Below are 18,900 nucleotides of genomic sequence, written 5' to 3' on the forward strand. Positions count from 1 at the left end.
GAGGCCCCCAAACCCGAGACTTTGGTGCAGTTTGGCGCAATTTTCGTCGATATTATCAGGATGGCGCAGCAAATACAATTTGGCGCACTTTGGCGCAGGAGTGGAATCACTGCATTTGTTATCCTCTCTCTCGGTGGTGGCCCAGCTCTTTCCGCAGAGCCCCACTCTCACCCCTCACGTCCCTGTGTGACGTTTACTACTCTACCACTACTACTACTCTGATGGCAGACGAGGACAGCTTCCCTGTAAAAGAACATTTTCCAGAAGTAGCAAACATAGGCCAGACGATACAGAGGTTTACGGGAACATATGGACTCAAGCTGATCAACAGCAGGGCAACAAGTTAGGCCTCTGGCAAGAGCCAACGTTTTGACAAAAGACTCGTCTTCACCAGGGAATTGATGAGAGAGAGTCCCCTTGTCAAAAACGGTGTCAAGTGGAGGCCACGAATCAAGCTAGCAGTGGTGGTGTTAATCCATGGTGAAAAAACAGCGTAACCTTTATCCAGAGGACAAGCGCCGTTCGTCAATCCATAAGCGTGTTAAGGCTGCACCATGTTCCCCCATGAATGAGAGCCAATTCGGTCAACTTTCTGCCTCGCAACAACGGTATCGACTACTTGCCCTGAGCAGCAGGCCTGAGAAAGAGTGCCATCTCGTGGACACATCGTGCGACCACTTGCTCGGCACTCTCCTCTGGAACTGCAGGGGCACCAGCAGGCACAACTGCTGGAATCACCGAGGCACCAGCTGCCACTGCTGCCGCCACGGGTGGAGGAGGGGGCGCAGAGACAAGGTGAAGGTGCGGGGGAAGCCCATTCTCAGGCAGGTGGCACCTCTGCTGTGGCTGCTGCTGTTGGAGGGCGCGGCACTGGGGTGCGTGACATCCCCCTTCGGGCGGTGGAGCACGGCCACGGCAGCAACAGCAGGCATTGGGGGCTGCGGCTGCAGCCACGCTGCCCCACGAGTGAGGGGGCGGAGCCTGCACAGGCATGCTGGCTGCTGCCCCCCCGGTGGGGAAACCTCGCCGGCCCACGGCGCCCTGCGCCAGACCAAAAAGGGGTCACTGCTTTGCAGGGGTGTGCAAATAGTGAATTTTTTTACCGACAGCAATTCAACAGTGATGACACCAACTCAAATATGAACAGTTTTTGAATAGTAAGGCAACTCTTTTCAAAACAGCCCTAGAATTCCACAACATTTTATTTGAAAGAAATACTCACAATCTTAAACAATGGAACATTACAATTACTTTTAACCAACAAAAAAGTGCCACAATTATGTGAAATGAGGTAAGGTTGTATTCAGCACCAACTAGGGCCTTGGAGGTATTTTGTAACTGTAGGTTGAAATACAGAAGTGACTACAGTATTAAACATGGTACTTCATCATCGCCTTTTCAATAAAACTGAGATGTAAAAATTAAACAATGTTCCACGAATCAGCCTTATTGCAGATCTCATGATGATGATAGCAGCTTAAGGACACTCGCTTCGGCAACACTGGGTTTTAAGAAAGAATTACAGTGAACTAGAAGAGGGGGTAGTGGGCTCCCACGCATGACGCTGCTGATGCCTCCTTGGGAGCAAGCGTTGGTCGCAGAGGCTACATTCATTATGATGGTCGTGATGGTGGTGCACAGCAGTGTAAACATGCTTCGTTCCTTCACGTCGCGTCTCCCCTCTATCACCACCATCGTAATGAATGTAGCGTCTGTGACAACGGCTGGCATCTGCGGCTTCACCTCCCTCGTGCAGCGCTGCCGCACAGTGAGCCCACTACCCTCTTCTAGTTCGCTGTAAAAGAATGCCTTCATCCAGTGATCAATACTGAGTCAATAGTCCCATAAAAGCTTGGGCTTGTTGTGTTCCGCTCCCAAAAACTAAGTTGGGACGGGCGCACTCGCGCCTCAATGGCAGGCGCCCCAGTGGCGGGTGCCCAGGTGGAGGGTGACTAATGGGACTCACGGTTGTTCTGGGAGCTGACCTTGGCGCCCACGAGAAACCTCGTGGAAGGCCACTGGACTGGTCAACTTTGCACAACGCAGTGCAGGTGCTCTTCGACGCGAGGGGAGAGCCGGTCTCGAGCTTAATGACAGAAGGTGCTCCGACTCATTGACCCCTCTCGTACCGCTGGCCACCCCTTCCGTTGTGAATCGACCGGCAGAGTGAGAGGTGGAGGAAAGCGGGGGACAAGACAGAAGACTGACAGCAGAGGCCCAAGAATGCGGGTTCCCCAACTGCTGGGCTGAGTGAAGTTTCCTCAATGTTAATAACCTCGAAGTCGCAACTTGACCAGCAACGCCTAATCTTGGTCAACGCACCAGAACTCATGCATAACGCTACAAACTGGTTGGCAGCGGTGCAATCAAGAAAAGGCATGCGGAAAACTGCGGATGGAAGATCGACTTCTGTGGATCCGGGATCAGCAGAGCTGGTCTTAGTGGCTCTGGGAGAAACAACCGTCGCAGTAACGGCGTCAAGGCATGGATGACTTCAGTAAACTTGGAAGAAAGCCTCCTCACGATCTGGGATCGGCGGTCCAGGGAACGTGGCTCGGGGAGACACGACCTTCGCAAGCTCGAGACTGGACCGAAGAGCCAATTCTGTGGATCAGTAGAGCGCCTCTTTGTGGCTCCGGGAGGCACAACCGTCACAGTAACAACATGAAAGCGTGAAGGACCCCGGGAAACGAAGAGCAGCAGAAGGCAGACCTGACAATCTGGGATCGGCGAACCTGGGAACGTAGCTCCGGGAGACATGACCTTCACAAGCTCGAGGTTGGGTGAGTGCTTGAGCGTTTACGTTTTGCCATACGATAAGGACAGGGTTCTGTCGGGCAATTGGCTCCGAGTTGACCGCCACTGGTGAGCGGTTAATATTGGAGAAGTAGTAGTCGGCTCTCGTGAAGGCATGAATATCGCAGTGCTAAAAACAAGAGCTGTTGCTGTTGGCAGCAGAGCTCGGTATGGATATCAGTAACAGGTTGAAGCCCGAAATTCGTAGTGCGATAGACAAAGTGGGTTTTGAGGAGGGCAAGCTCACCGAAGCCTGGGAAGATATGTCGTGAGAAGGAGGAAAGGGAGGAAGAGAAGAAAGAAAGAGCTGGAGAGAAAGAGAGACAGGAAAAAAGAGAACAAAGGCAGGCAGAAATTGAGCTCGAAAAAGAAAAGCTAGAGCAGGCGAGATTAGGTGTGGATGCGGCGCCGCCGTAAACAGAGAGCGTGAAAACGAGTTTGCTTCAGCCGTACAAAACAGGCGATGACATCGGTCTCTACCCAATTAATTTTGAACAGATCTGTGAGAAACATTCATTTCACCAGGACACATGGCCAGAATGGTTGCTCGCGTTGTTGCCAGGAGAGGCCTCGCAAGTCGTGGCCAGACTGAGCACAGCTGAGGTAGGCGTGTGTACAGCTCAGTGAAGTCGACTACTCGCAAAATACAGGCTTCCCACAGAGGAATTTCGGAGGAGATTTCGACAGGAAACAAAGAAGCCCATCGAAAGCTTTGATGCGTGTAGCCAGAGTGGTAATTTTTCACAGTGGGTGAAAGGAGCAGGGGCGGATAACTTCAGTAAACTGGGAGATCTCATCTGCTTAGAGCAGTTTTATGACACCCTGCCGGATAACGTGCGCCTGTGGGATCTACCCACAACACAACCAAAAGAGCGAGATGAGACTAGTCGAAATTCGGTGCGCACTGAAGGTAGGGCGAAAGAGCCTGAAAAGGGTAGCTCAAAAATCATTCAGAAGAGCTCGAATCCCGAGCTAAGGTATCATGTTTCAAATGCAACGTAATAGGTCACTTTGCCCAAAACTGCTCAAATAGGAGGCCAGTATTTGCTTTCATAAGCAATCACCCGAGTAATGTAGATCTCTTGAAGCCATACATGACAGATTTAATGGTAAATGACAAAGAGTGTAGGGTACTCGGACTCCGCGGCCACCGTGGACGTAGTCCATCCGAACTATGTAAAATGTGGAGACTACTTATCCGAATGCGCATGGATAAGGCAGGCCGTGAGCAAAGATCCAGTGTGCTTACCTATGGCAAAGGTACAGATGGCAAACGTACAGAGGAAAGCGGGGGACGAAACAGAGAGGCCCGAGAATGCGGGTTTCCAAACTGCTGGGCCAACTGAAGTTTTCTCAATGTTAATAAATCAGTTTTCCTAAGTTACTACCTCAAAGTTATAACTTGACCAGCGTCGCCTTATCTTGGTCAACGTACCAGAACTCACGCATAACACTACAGGCTGCATCAATCTTGATAATTCAATTATTAAAACAAGAAAAATGATCCCTCGCTGTTCCAACATTTTTTTTTCTTTTGGTGTTTTCCCATCAGTGCAGATTATTTGGAAAAGTATTTAAAAATTTATTTGGTATTTCAAATATGCACTATTCGATTAAAGTACCGAATTGAATAGAACGGTATAGAATTCATTACACAAATTTTCTAGTATTCACAGATGCCCACTGCTTTGTGCATGTGAAGAAAATGGGAGTGCAGCTGCAGCAAAACGGCCCGCAATTTTTCTGCAGTCGACCATCACAACAGCCACAATAAGCAAGGAACACCCTTGCACACAAACATCATATATCACCTAGAGTCTGAACCCACATAATGCACAAGAAACTGGGCAAGTTGTTAAAGATTCATGGTTGGGAGCACCGCACGGGACAACAACCACGCATTGCATGTGTCTTCGCACTCTGACCCTCGCACTGCTCCTGACCATGAAGGCACAACCTGTCTCAAGACTTTGCTGGCTGCTAGACCATAAGGAAAGAAAAGAGGACAGACAACTTTCTCATATAAAGCTGCAGATGGCAAGACCGCAGAATACATGCAAATTAATATATTATTCACCTGCAAGCCATTAATGTGGCACAGCAAGAACTGGGCCGTGCATAAATATTCAAACGACCGCTTCTAAGTCTTACACAAAACCAAAACAAAAAAAAACACTGGAAATAAAATGCCCAAGTTATTTTTTATATTCAATTTTAACGAAACATAATTTCAGCATTTCAGGACAATGCAGAGCAAAAAATGAGGTCTTAGAAAATTACGATTATGATAGTCATAATTGTATCATAGCAACCGAGGAGCAAATATTTGACCTGAACCAGTGCTTCAGAAAACTAGTTACAACAACTACAATTTGGTTACAATGAATATGCATCTCTTGCTTTGCTATGCGCAACTTGTTATTAACGAAAGGAGAATGGATTGGTGGGCTCGTTTCTTTGTTGAACAAAGCCTAATGAAGCCAAGGAAAGCACAGGAGCTACTTGCAATACATGGATCAACGTGAAGCTTCGCCTTCTCGCTTGCCAGGCTTCGCTTCTCAGAGGACCCCTCAAGCATGCCGTGAGGGAGGGAACATCTGTTCTAGTGACAGTTCCCACAGCATCTTCTGCAAGTACACTGGCAGCACAGTACCCACCATGTGTCTGTAAACCAATACAAGCACCTACATAGTTGCACACTTTGTTGATGCTGACGACGAATTATGAATGAGCCCGTTTAATGGGTGGGCAGCCTTAATTAAAGCACATGGTGCGAGTACGCTGTATTACAACTCGACTCCTCCACAAGGCCTTTTTCAGAAGTAGTTTCAAGCGCTGCTGTGGCTCTGTAGCCACACAGAATTCCTAGGTTCAATTCCAGCTCAAACCCAGATTTTTATCCTTTGCATCCATCGGGATTTTTCGCTCACAGACAATGCCGTTGATGCCAAATTTTCTGCAGCAAAGGTTTTTTTAAGGCCATCCCATTAAAAACAACTTGCCACCAAGCCGGCACCAACCCCACCATTGAGCGAACGTGGCTGCTGTTCCCGCATCCGTTTTTACTAGATTATTTCTCTATGTTTAGGGGCACACTGAACTTCCGACCAATTACTTATACCCTGAAAAACTCGGGTCGCTAATTCCGCCACCGTAGATTCACTAAAAGACGAGAAAAATCAAGGTCAACAGTTTTCAGGTTTTCCTGCCAAAAATCTCCGACAGCGACGTCACGGATTACAAAGTTGCTTTTTTTTTTGTATTTTGGCTACACTGGCTCAACAAAATTTCCTGAAACTTGGCACGTTAACTCTCCAGCTCCTCCAGAAGACAATGTACTTTATTTTTACCAATTAGAAACTACGCAGATGCCACCCAAGTCAGGGCGACTGGTGCGGGAAGATGGCGTCACCCACCCGTATTTTGTTTCAGCCTTTTCTCCCCTGCCAAGCGTCTTCCTGCAGAAAGCATGGCATTTTTGGTATCGTGAAAGAGTAACTTACTAACACGAGAAAAATCGTTTTTCTCTTTAGTGTCCCTTCAATCCTAGGAGAGTGTGACAGGGCAATATCTGAGTCGACAATGGCCACTGGCTGTCACCACAATGTAGTGACAGCACCCCGAAGGTTACTATGAGCAACGGCTGCGAGTCAAAGGAAGGATTAGGTTTGTTTGCCTGGTATGTATTCTACGAGAAGCCAGAGTGAATGAAGGTGGATTAGTACAGTTATGGAGCATGTGGCACTGCACAGCCGCACATCACAAGTGCAGATGAGTGATCCCCTCATACAACATGAAATGACTTGTACGCTTGGACCCGATTACAAGGGGTCAAGAGCGTTCGGGAGGAGGAGCCTTGTCACAAGGACCTGCAGAAGGTCGTGCCAGGCCGTCCACTCTAGAATCGACAGGCCGTTTTACAGACAATGCAGATTTGTTCATAAGAATCCTGCGACTGCAAGGCTCCCGTCGTTTTCACACACACAAACCCTATGTCGAGGAGGGAATACTTCACCGCAGCTGAAACGACGACACTGTTGCTACTAATTCGCAAAACCTGCTAATAAATTTTTAATTATTAACTTGAGGCAGTTGTTCATATTAGAAAGTTGTAGAGCATAACAATTTATAGCATACCCATTTTTTACAAGTCACAAAAGTCGCATGTAATTCGAGATATTCATCGTTGAATTTTAAGAAAATTTCAAAACTGATTGCGCCCTGTGTGCACGAAATACGACCACTCTGTTACATCAGACCGGAACTACCCGTGACAAGGAAGTGATGAAATTTGAATCAAGGAGTGCCAAAGAAGCATCTGGTCAGGAAAATCTGCAAGCATTCTGCAATACACAAGTACACAGCTTATTCTTTGGGTGCGATGTATGACGCTTATTTGTTTCTTAAATTATAAACAGGCCTGAAAAATTATTTTGCCTGTCTGCAAGAAGAAGCGCCACAGTGACTGCCCCCGAGTTTGACGCTTCACAAAGAAAGAAAAGGTTGACCTTGCAGTTTTCTTGCACACAGCTTGAAAAAAGCAGATAAGCACCAAACACCAGACGCAGATGATCCGTTGGTAAAAGTGAGATGACTTGTCGCTTTTCACAAAAAGATATGGCCACGATGCGCCTTCATTCATATTATTTAGCGTCCTAGTCAGAGGTAGTTCGGGTCTGACGTAACAGAGAGGCCGTGTTTCCTGCGTGCCAGGCGCGATCATTTTCGATTTCGCCCTTAAAATTCGACTATGAATATGTCGAATTACGTGCAACTTTCGCGATTTCTAAAAAATGAGTATGCCATAAATTGTCATGCACTACAACTTTCTAAGATAAACAACTGACCTCAAATCAATAATTTTAAAAATTGAGTTTTTGTTAATTAATCGCAACAGTGTCATTTCAGTTGTGGCGAAGTATTTCCGCTTCGACATAGAGCTCATGTGTAAAAACGACAGGAGCTTGACTGTCATAGAATTTTTATTAAAAACCTGTATTGCCTAACAAAAAACACCCTGTAGAATCTCATGTTAGCATGGTCCAGTGTCATCTGGACTGCCCAACAACTTCTTCTGAACGGCTAGTTGATGTCGACTCCAAATGATGCAACTAAGTCCACAGTTCAAGTTGGCTTAACCTGCTCAAGAGAACTTGTCAGATACTGCCATGAAAACCATCCCAGTAATCCCATCTAAGACTTGCCAGCCTTCATTGGGAAAGCTGTGCCGTGGACTTCTCGGTATATGGAACCACTGCTGCTGCCTGGCCATTTCTTGTTCTCTTGTCAACTTCATTTTCGTCGGCTGCTGTTAACTGTATTCATTATTCGTTACGACTCAATTCACACGTCTTAATTTTGTATCCATTGCTGATCACTCGTTACAGTTGCCTGATATTAAGTGATGTGTGCTAGTTTTCTTTGCTGTCATTTTTGTATTATTTTGTGTATCACTTTCAATCGATAAATATCTCATTTTGTTTTCTACTCCCGACTCTGACACTGCCACTGTGTCCGCTTGAGCACGGAATGACCGACCGAATTGCTGTACTCGGTCAAGCTGTACAAGCTGGCAGCCGACACCTTCACATGGCATCAAATCTTGCTATGAAATGAACAAAAGAAGGGACATTTTTTTTGTCCACTTTAATCTGTGTTCCTTATAATAATTACTACACATCATGCCCCATCTGCTTTCCTTGGTTTCGTGCCTCACAAAAAAACTAGCCCCTCAATCCACTTCCCTTACACACAAGTGCACAAAAACAAATGCAAGTGTGAATCTTCTGCAACGACACAAAGGAAGAATGACAAGCCATTTGCGTCATCATGAAAATTTCATGCTAGCTACCCATTATGGATCCGTAACAAATAACCCGATCAAAATGTATGCAATCCACAATCTTTTTATCCCATTACTGTTCGCGTTATGTGTCAAAGTATTATTCTTCTATGATGGCATACAATGCTGTCAAACTAAATGCATACATGCATTAATTTTGACCAGTTGGGGTTCTTTGCTTTGCATACAAAACATTTTGCACCAGTGTTCTTGCATATTACCCCTATTCGTCCTGAGCGGAGTGAGTCGCCGCCTGGCCGAACCACGCCTAGTGTGGGTTGTCTGCATGCGCGTGTACGTCATGCACGACTTCAAAGGGCTGTTTGTCCATCGTGTTAGCACAGTCTTAACTGCTTGAACATATGCCAAACACGATGTACAGAAGCATTTAGCCTTGCTAGGCTGTACGTGCATTGCAATAAGAGTGCACCTGTCGAGAGAGTGCCGTGTGGTCATCGCACCCTGCCAGGATCCTTTAAGTGTGGCTGCCACTTCGCGGTTCAAGCACATCGTCAAGTGCACCTGTCCTAAACATGAGAAGTACATTGTGAATGCAGAGTTCTCAGTGGTAAACAAAAACAAGGCTTTCAGCCATGCACTTGCGCGTCACATTTGTTGTATAACTGCGCGACTGCCGTTTGTCGGTTATGCGACGAGCTTTGGTTGTGCTTCGTATATCCTTTTATTGTGCAGTCCTATTCCCACGACAGAGAAATATTTCTGTCAAGTGAAGCCCGACTCTTAGGTACTTAAATAATCCCCTAAAAAGAAGAGAAATTAGAATGACACGATAATGATAAAACTGAACAGGCGGGCGCTGTTTTAACTCGGCACAAAATGCATGCAAAGACACTGGTGTACTTTGATTTAGGTTCGCATTATAGGACCCGGCTGGTCAAATATTAATCCAGATGGCGTGTCTTACAATCATATCATGGCAATTCCATGCAAAACCTCATCTTTTTTGTTTTTACATCGCCTTGTGCTTTTGTGCGGCGTTATAGATTGCTGGAAGGCAGCAGACATCATTGGCTTGAAAAAAAGAGCCACACTTTTGTCCCATAAATTAATCACACCTTTGTTGCATCAATGTAATGATAATCAATCGAAGTAATAATATCTGGGGTTTAACGTCCCAAAACCACCATATGATTATGAGAGACGCCGTAGTGGAGGGCTCCGGAAATTTCGATCACCTGGGGTTCTTTAACGTGCACCTAAATCTAAGTACACAGGCCTCAAACATTTTCACCTCCATCGAAAATGCAGCCGCCGCGGCCGGGATTTGATCCCGCGACCTTCAGGTCAGCAGTCGAGCGCCATAACCACTAGACCACCGTGGCGGGGCGTAATCAATCGAAGAAAGCTCTGTGTTGAACTGTTATCTTTTTACATTGTTACCGGTATAAAAACAGCGTATGTGTGAAATATCTTCATAGTGCTAAATTTCCTGTCAACTGTCCTACATATCATGGAGAATTGAATAAGAAAAAAATAAGGGTGCGTATTCGTGCACACTGTGCACGAAGTGCTATTTAGCAGCCAGATAAGCAAGAAGAAAATGTGTAATTAGTTCAGTCACACACCAGCAGTGCGTAATAGGCAGAACACAAGCTAAACACGTAGAAATAAAACATCAAAAAATGTCATATAGTGCAAAAACTCAGATTCTTGCTGAGGACGAGCATCCTGTTGCACTTCTCATAAGTAATAGCAACGTTCGGCGGGCTTCGTGCATCATTCGGCACTGAAGAACATACAGGCTACTAGTAGGCTGCAGTCAACGCATTTTATTCACCAAAAATCGGCTCGAACTTTCTACAACGAAGAGTCGCTATGTACATTTGTATATGTGCCGCCAGCCGCCTATCCACACTAACGCGGCAATGGTGCTGCCACCTGTAGCCCGATCTTGAGGCGAATAATACCTGTTGTGCCAAAGCCAGATAAACAAGCCAATCAACTTGTTCTTGGCAGCGTAGTTACTGAGTAATTGCGACAGGTGTTTGTTTCCAGCTGTAAGCCAAGGCAGCAATGAAATTCAGCTTTTGAAACATCCATAATACAAATACTCCTGTAATTGATTAATGCACTGAACATATGCCAAAGCACACAGATTCCAGATTGGGTCCACTTAGCACAAACCTATCCAAACACTAAAGCTAGATGTGTGTGTGCACATTCAGGCGTTGCCAAGAAAAACTGCTGTACAACTCATTCTAGAAATAAGCCTAGAAAACCTACACTAGAAGGAATAAATTGTTTAGGGAGAGGAAGGTTGAAGTACATTTATAAACAAGCTGAGAAAAAGACTAATCCAGTGGATACATCATCACAGTAAAATTTGCACTCGTTCATTCACGCAACCCTCCCCCCCCCCTCCCCCCCAAAGACACACGGCATTTTTTGTGCGTTTAGGGGGCGGTCTTGAGCATGAGCACATATGGGTGTGTGCATAAATGAGAGAGCGTTAATTTGTGCCCAATTTTAAGGCGACAGCCTTATATGCCTCATCAAACGCGAAAATTGACCGTCGGCGTCCCGCGGCGTCGGGGACAACACGAGTGATGCACAAAATCATCATGTGATAATGTCACCATATGATGTGTGACATCACATGATGCCATCATCACATGACATCGTAGCTTGGTCAAAGGTGCCTCCGATCCTGGAGGCAGTGCATAACCATGCTAGGTGCACAAAGCTTTTGGAGGGTGGCGGGGCAGGGTGCACACATCAACTGAGAACGCCTTCGAGTCGTCTTAGGCATAAGGGACCCTGTGAGTTTCTTCACTATAACGAGTTACCAACTAGCCCAACAGCAAGTTCCACCAGAGGATAACCAGTGGTGGAAAGTACTTTTTTCAATGCACCACAAAATAGTTGCAAACGAGTTCTACCACTGAACATGTATGTGCCTGTGAACTTTTGCACCCATGTGGGAGTGGGCAAGTTGCCTTCAGCACAGTTACATTATAGTAACAACAGTGCTGAATGAACAAAAAGAAGTGACACTGTTTTTGTTGGACAACACTAGATGAAGTCAGCATAGTCAAGGAGGGGGCATTACTTATACTCTCCTTTAAGTGCAGTAATTACAGGATAAGGCACAAGAAAATGGACAACAATGACTTGCTGGCAGTAAGGGTTGAACCCACAGCCTCTGTATTATGCGCAAAGTTCACATACTGTGCAGCACAAGGAGAATGCTCTAGATTTGCCACCAAAACTAAGAGTGGCACCTCCAGAGCATAACTATGCACGAAAGTGGGCCACCACCATGGTAGTCAGGGGCGAAGCTCCTTAAGGCGTGGGTCGGTCGTCCCCGATGTATGTAGTTGTAGTAGTAGGTAGCCACCTCTAGTTCTTGGAGTGTTCACTAGATGGCGCTGTCGTAGCCACCTCTAGTTCTCAGAAAGATCCCTAGATGGCGCGGAGGCGCTCGCTGCGTTGCAGATGCGTGCTCTAGACCCCCCCTTTCTCTCGCCTCGCGAGGCCGACGCAGGCAGCGTCTGCTAGCGAGTTTCTTGATTGAAAAAACCGACTGCTCGCGCTGCACAATCGTTCACTGACCACCCCGTATATATAGGCACTGGATTTTGACCTCCAAGGTAGTGCCTGTGTTGAGATTTCTCCTGTGCCTGATTAACAATAAAAATTCACAGCGTACATGTAAAATAAAAGTGAGCTGCAAGTCGCCATGACTCTCATTGACCCTTTAGTATAAACGCGCCCGATCTCACGTCGTTGATGATGTACTGAGCAGAATTCACGGAAGATTCACACATGGCGCGTGTCATTGGTGGAAGGCAATCGTTCGATTCAGTGCGGCGACGTACGCTAGGGGGACCGCTGTAATGAAGGGACCACGTAAACGAACAGTACAATGAAAGTTCGATGTTTAATATATACACGGTGTTTCTCACGTGTTTACTTGATCATATACTGGGCGAATTACTCGGAGTATTCACGGTTTACCGATGATTCCCTCCGGAGCTTCGCCCCACTCATCATCATTCACCCCGTGGATATGCTGTGGATTTTTCAATTTTGCTTGCATATATATACACGCTCACATACAAACGCATGCACGAACATACATAAAGTATGTTTGAACCTCCCCCGAAAAAAATTTCTGGCTACGCCGCTGATGGTAGTGCACTACATGGCAAACGTGGAGGTTCGCATCCCCTGTTGCATAAAGGTTGGGTGGTGTGCTAACTTGTGCATACATGTGTTTTTTGACACACTTTTGTTTTCTCTTACACTATAAATCTCAAATAGACTACAACCCCATTATACTTTCCTTGCTTCAGATGGTTTTCAAATTGCTTAAGAAATTTCAAACTGGTTGTTTACTATCATACATTAGTGCATCCCATATATGTCAGTGAGGAGGTGCAATTTTAGATGCACAGTGCAGCCAGGTGCTTAAGCAATGTTGAACTTCCTTTACTGCAAAATGACTTGCGTACCATCTAACACACACTCGCCAAAGATAACACCGATTCAACGTCTCATGAAATGCCCTGCTTTCCTTCACATCAGGCTACACTGATTAAAATGCTATTGCAATATGTATATAAATTTAAGGTTGCCTTTATATCAAATGGCGAAATATTCAATGGTGATAATAAAATGAATACACCCCGTACCCAGAAATACCTAAAAGCGGAGTTGCTTGTAGCAGTGTGCCGGAAGAAAATTTTAGCTCACTTGCAAGGCGACATGCTACCTGTCACACGTGAGATATTCAGATGCAAACGCTTGGAATACCCGAGACCGATTAACAAGACGGACTGGGATCACCAAGGCCCAAACTGGCTTAATGATGTTTGTTTCTGTCTAAGATAAGCAGCCAGTGATGTTCAGGCTATTGAGCAAATACTGCACGCACAATTAGAGCAATGTGAGCAAACTATTCAGCCTGGCTCAGTGACCAGGTGTTGGCTGCCACTACAGGGGGAAAATTCAAGCCCGTGTGGCTTTTTACGGACAAGCTCTCGGGACAGGGCAAAGAAAAACGAGTGGCGAGGTGATAAGCAAGGCCATTTACCTATGTAGGGGGGCCAAAAAAAAGGCCGCCGAAAGATTACTTCGCTTTTACTACGCACGTGACCTCCCGCTGAACACAAACAAATGAAACGGCATGGTCGCAGTAGGGTTGTAAGTGCGCTATCTCCGCGCTTAAAACGGCTTCCACGGTGGCCGTCAAAAACGCGGCGGCTTTAACCAAGCTCCCAAGCTCAACGGAAGACATCGGGACAAGATTTTTCTGCCATGCTCCACAGCTGATTCGCTGGTCATTAGAAACGCCAAGACTCGTCAAATGATCGCCACTAAAATGCTCGCTATTCCCGCTGAGGGTGCTTCCTCAGCGCCAGCACGCGCAAAGTAGCCGAATGCGTGCTTTGGTTGCGGTGAGAACTAAAGCCGGGCTGGCGTTCTTACCGTGCTGGGAAGACGGCGAGTTCCCGTTCGGTCGGCCGGCTGTTGCTGGCTAAAACGCTGCGATGGTCTCAGCTGCCCGAAACTGGCCTGTGGTGCGGCGCTCAACCGGCATAGCAGTCCGCGGACGCCGTGCGCGGGCTACGCGGGCAGCCAGAAGAGAGACTTGAGCCGCACGATCAGGTGGAAGCGTTTTCCTTTCATCGTACGAGTAGCCCACACATCTTCGAGCCCCCTCCAGTCGACGAAAGCCCCGGCCGGCCCTCTTGTTTACGGCGCTAGCTCACCTCCAAACGGGCTGCGTTTGGGGGCCGGCTAGACGGCCGCCGCTGCCCGTCACGGCTGGTGGATGGATCCCGGGCGCCTGGCGCGGGCTCCGCGAGGCAAAGTGCGAGGCTCGCGTGGAGCTCGAGCCTTGCGAGGATTCTACAAATGCCAGCTCACAACGACGACGACGATGCGGACACGGATGCTCAGGTCGTGGCCCAAACAAGCCAGATACGCAACCAACACAACCGCAACACAACCCACAAGTTAATGCGCATGCCACTTCAGAAAGTGAACGTCGCTCTTCGCATCTCAGTTCTCGTAGTACACGCAAATTGACGGTGCGCGTCACTCGCACACTCACAGAACAGAACAGCGTGCAATAGTTGCTACGGCAGCGCTTTTACTGCAGCGGCACGTTCAAGAACTACGCACCCGAAGGCGAGGTAAATTAGGGTTGCATCGTGTCGAAGGGGCAATCTGGCAGCTGCGCAGTGCAGTGTGGGAAGGCCAAGGCGCTAGGCGTAGGGTCATCGTTGTGCGTGGTCTCTGTTCTGTGATTTCGTACGAAGGAGTGTGACAATGATTAAGCTCTTCTCCCTCAAGCAGCAGCAGAAGGACGGCGAGGCGACGGGCAACAAGCCGACGAGCCAGAAGCGTGCCTCAGCGGCCCAGCTACGCATTACGAAGGACATCAACGAGTTGAACCTGCCCAAGACCTGTCAGATGGAGTTCCCCGATCCGGACGATCTGCTGAATTTCAAGCTGGTCATCTGCCCCGACGAGGGCTTCTACCGAAACGGACGCTTCGTGTTCAGCTTTCGCGTGAGTCCAAACTACCCGCACGAACCGCCCAAGGTCAAGTGCGACACAATGGTCTATCACCCGAACATAGACCTGGACGGCAACGTCTGTCTCAACATCCTGCGCGAAGACTGGAAGCCTGTGCTCACGGTCAACTCTATCGTCTACGGCCTGCAGTACCTCTTCCTCGAGCCCAACCCCGAGGACCCACTCAACAAGGACGCCGCGGAAGTTCTGCAGAGCAACCGGAGACTGTTTGAACAAAACGTCAAGAAGGCCATGCTTGGAGGCTACATCGGCGCGACGTACTTTGAACGGTGCCTGAAGTAGCCCGCTATGCTGTCTTCTCGTATCCTTTGGGGGATTGAGGGTAAAATAATAAAGTGTGTGATGGGATGCTGCTGCTGGTGCTGACGCCGCCACCGTTGTGCTAGGTGCTTTTGCAGTGGTGCTCCACTTGTGCCAGGCATGTATGTACGCGTCACTGGGTCGTTACAAACCTCGTAGTGGGCTTATAACGGGCTGTATTTGTTGTGCTTATTGAGAAGGCTCCTCGAGGGATCCTTTTTTTGTAACGTTTTGTGTAACACGGTCATCCGCAAGTATGTCTTTGTGTTTCTCGAGTTTCATTCAGTGAAGCGCCCCTATGCATTGTACGCACAGTTCTGCCCCCGCTTTGTTTCTTTGTTCCGATGGCGTTATAAAACAGGCAGACGCTTCTGTGACGCCTTTATTATGGTGGTTACCATGCTTTGGTTATACGGTAAGTGGTGGTATGTACGGTTCATCAGTCGTGGGTCGAAGTGCACTTGCTTTCACCAGACTTGGTGTGCGTTTAACTGTAACATTGTTCCTACTGGCTTCGTCTGGTTTCAGTGAAGCCAGGCTTTGTTGGCAGACAATGTGCGACTGCTGGGACATTCGCTGCGTCGTAGATTTATTGTGCATGCCACGGTATGCGTCGGAGCCGATGGTGTTGATTGCCGTTTGACATGCAACAGTGCTTTTTTCTTTTTTTAATCTTGCCAATCTGATTGGTACCTTGATTGTGTGAAAAGTTCAGCTCAACATAGTGCAACCCTGTCACCTCGATAGTCGCTGTAGTACAATTGTGGCTGATTCAGCGCTCTAAACAAAGAATACATTTTTAATCCGTTCATCTACACTCTTGCCTGCATGTGGTCATGTGCCAGAAACCTCTCGGCTGCACTGTAGTCCTTTTTTCAGTTGGCATGATGTGTGGGAGAGGCTCATTAAACCAGCAGTTTCATACTGGCAAAGAACGTGTTCAGTTGTTTGTGCACTGGGTGTGTTAAAGCTTTTGATTGTCACATCGCTACAGCTGCTCTGCTGGTGTTCATTATTTTTGCAGTTGCTCTTTTCATCCGGACTGCACATGCAGGCCTTTATGTTTTTGCTGCCATTGATCCTTTTCCCTCTCCATGGGCACTGCCTATGCGGAAAGGAAAACTACCAGGGGCCTTGTGGATCGGTATCCTCCGTGTCCACCCACGGGCGTGCCACGTAAAACTGTTCCTTTGTAATTTTATTACACTCTCCTGACACGAAATTTACACAACAGTGTTTGATCACTGGTCTAATAAAATGCTCTCCTCAGTTGTGAAAAGTCTTTTGAACAAATAACATTGCCTGCTCTGACAAGCTTGGTGTACCTCGCTGGCCGACTATAGCCGAAGAGGAAAGTGTTTGGGTTGAACGACAACACAGAAACACTGTCCACCCCTGTTTTGCTGTGTTTGTGCGCTATTCTCTTTTACTGTTCGTGGGTTGAACCATACTTGGATACAACTTAACAAGGCCGCAACATTTCCTCCTCAAAGGCAGATGTGCACAAGCCTGCACCAATGGGCATGCACTCCAGCAAAGCTTCAATTTGGGCTAGTTGGTACGGCATTGTAGTGAAGATGCACTGAGCGAAGTGCACGAACGAGTAACGGAACAAGAGTGGTCCTGGCCACTAGTCCTGCCCTCTTGTTCCGCTACTCGTTTCTGCATTTCGCTCAGCGCATCTACATTGCAGTGCACTCCAGGCTGACGTCATGACCCCGCCTTCGGAGAACACTGTTGAGTGCATGACTGTTTCCGTAGTCGCAAAGGCTGCTGCGTGTCGGTCATACGGGCGTGTCAAGTTGTATCCGACTGTAGCGGTGCGATCACCAGGAAAGGAGAATATCGCCAAATAGACCTTTGCTCCTTGTGAGGATACTTGTCTAAGAATTGGCGAAAGTGCTCAGTGGCATTGCATTGCAGCATTGTTGAGCACTTCCTGCTCTTTACTGTGGGCAGGGAGCAGTTGGCAAGAGAGAAATATCAAAGCAATTATCTTTTGTTCCTTTTTCAATGTTTGGCATTTTAAAAAATACTTTTTTTTGTTTGTGCGTGTTGCTAATATGTGCTGGTTTAGCACATCACCTTGATGTGCTGAGTTGTAGCAGTTGTGTAATGTTACATGACAGGCAATGCAGGTGCCAGCCAAAAAAAATTTTGACCAGGGGCAAATGGCAAGAAAGACATATAACTAGAAATTGTTTGTTTTCATAGCCTAATTGTGCATGAGCAGTGCGTAGCTGTCATTTTGAGAAGGGGAGTTTCCACACTTTCTCGTAACATCGCATGACAGACCGACCTAAGCGGGCAGGGCGTTCAGCAAGTTGTGGAGAAAAACAGACTGGGATAATAGTGGCCCAGTGTTTCAAAATGGGGCCAGGGAAACTCTTCTAGTCTCCCCAGTCAAGCAAAACAAGGAACGGGTGCCAATGCTACTGAGCTTGGCTCACAGTGCACAACAGCAGTAGGCAATTTTTTTTTTTTTTTACAGTACATGTATTAGTGCGCACACACACAAAGATGTGTGTGTGCGCACTAGCCTCTTGAAATGTGCGACGCCATGTATCGCAAGATGTGAAAGCACCGGTGTTGCGAGAAGTGTGTGCGTGGCCTGTGAGGTTGCTTTGTTCACTCGGCGACAAACCATCTCGTCTCGCTTGTCAAGGCGACAAAGGGAGCCATGCTCCCTGTTTGCAGCTTGTGTTACGGTGTGCGTGTGTCAAGCATCGTTTGGTTTGTATCTGGCATTGGCAACTCGGCATACAGAGACATTTCGTTTAGGTTGTTGTGTCTGAAAGAGCCCCACGTTTCTCCTTTTTGACCCTGTTCCCGCATCCTTGTTTAACCCTGGGTTGAGTGAATAAATACGAGTTGCGACTGCAGGCCTGCTGTTGCACCCTCTCTAGTGGGGATGTCACTGTAGTCTGAATGCAATTTGTGGCCCACATGAAGCAATTCTGTGGTCTGTGCAAGTCGCCTTCAAGAGCACTACAGTGTGTTACAAGTTCCCAAGCAGCATATTATAACGCATACTAGTCAAGCCTTTCATTTTCTTTTGATTCAGAAGACCTCTTTTTCTTTTTGCTGCTTTCAAGTACCTCTGGCATGAATATTTTCTAGGTTGGGTTTTGATGCCCGCTAGAATTGCTTATGTCATGACTAGACATAAGCACTTCTACCAAGCATCAAGTACAATGAAATTTGAAATGCTTGCCAAGTAGTCACTCAAATGAGCCAAGAGCTTAATTAAAAATCAATTGCTAAACTTGTTTTCAAAGGCATACTGACACAAGAGTTTTTTTTTTATTTTGAAAGTTTCTTGCAAAAAATAAAGGTGCTATCTCATTGAGCTTGTCAGAACCATTGCCAAGTGCCACGGGCTTGCCAAGTTTGGC

At 47.2% G+C, this 18,900-nt stretch overlaps 2 protein-coding genes across 2 annotated transcripts in view; one reads left to right on the forward strand and one right to left on the reverse strand.

The window, feature by feature from the left end:
* LOC119389632 (roquin-1) overlaps positions 1-14,599 on the reverse strand; it is a 264,759-nt gene extending 250,160 nt beyond the window's left edge. Inside the window, exons 1-2 of the mRNA XM_049412057.1 lie at positions 14,090-14,599; positions 624-1,041 (exon numbers count right to left, since the gene is read on the reverse strand). Of these exons, the coding sequence (XP_049268014.1) occupies positions 624-993 (370 nt within the window). The 5' untranslated portion in view covers positions 994-1,041; positions 14,090-14,599. The remainder of the gene's footprint in view (positions 1-623; positions 1,042-14,089) is intronic.
* A 235-nt stretch (positions 14,600-14,834) lies between these two features.
* On the forward strand, positions 14,835-18,389 carry LOC119389642 (NEDD8-conjugating enzyme Ubc12). Its single transcript, XM_037657001.2, has one exon. The coding sequence runs from the start codon at positions 14,936-14,938 to the stop codon at positions 15,485-15,487; it is 552 nt and encodes a 183-aa protein (XP_037512929.1). The 5' UTR covers positions 14,835-14,935; the 3' UTR covers positions 15,488-18,389.
* Positions 18,390-18,900: the final 511 nt, after the last annotated feature.

The sequence above is a fragment of the Rhipicephalus sanguineus genome, chromosome 1 (genome assembly GCF_013339695.2).
Source record: "Rhipicephalus sanguineus isolate Rsan-2018 chromosome 1, BIME_Rsan_1.4, whole genome shotgun sequence".
NCBI lineage: Eukaryota > Metazoa > Arthropoda > Arachnida > Ixodida > Ixodidae > Rhipicephalus > Rhipicephalus sanguineus.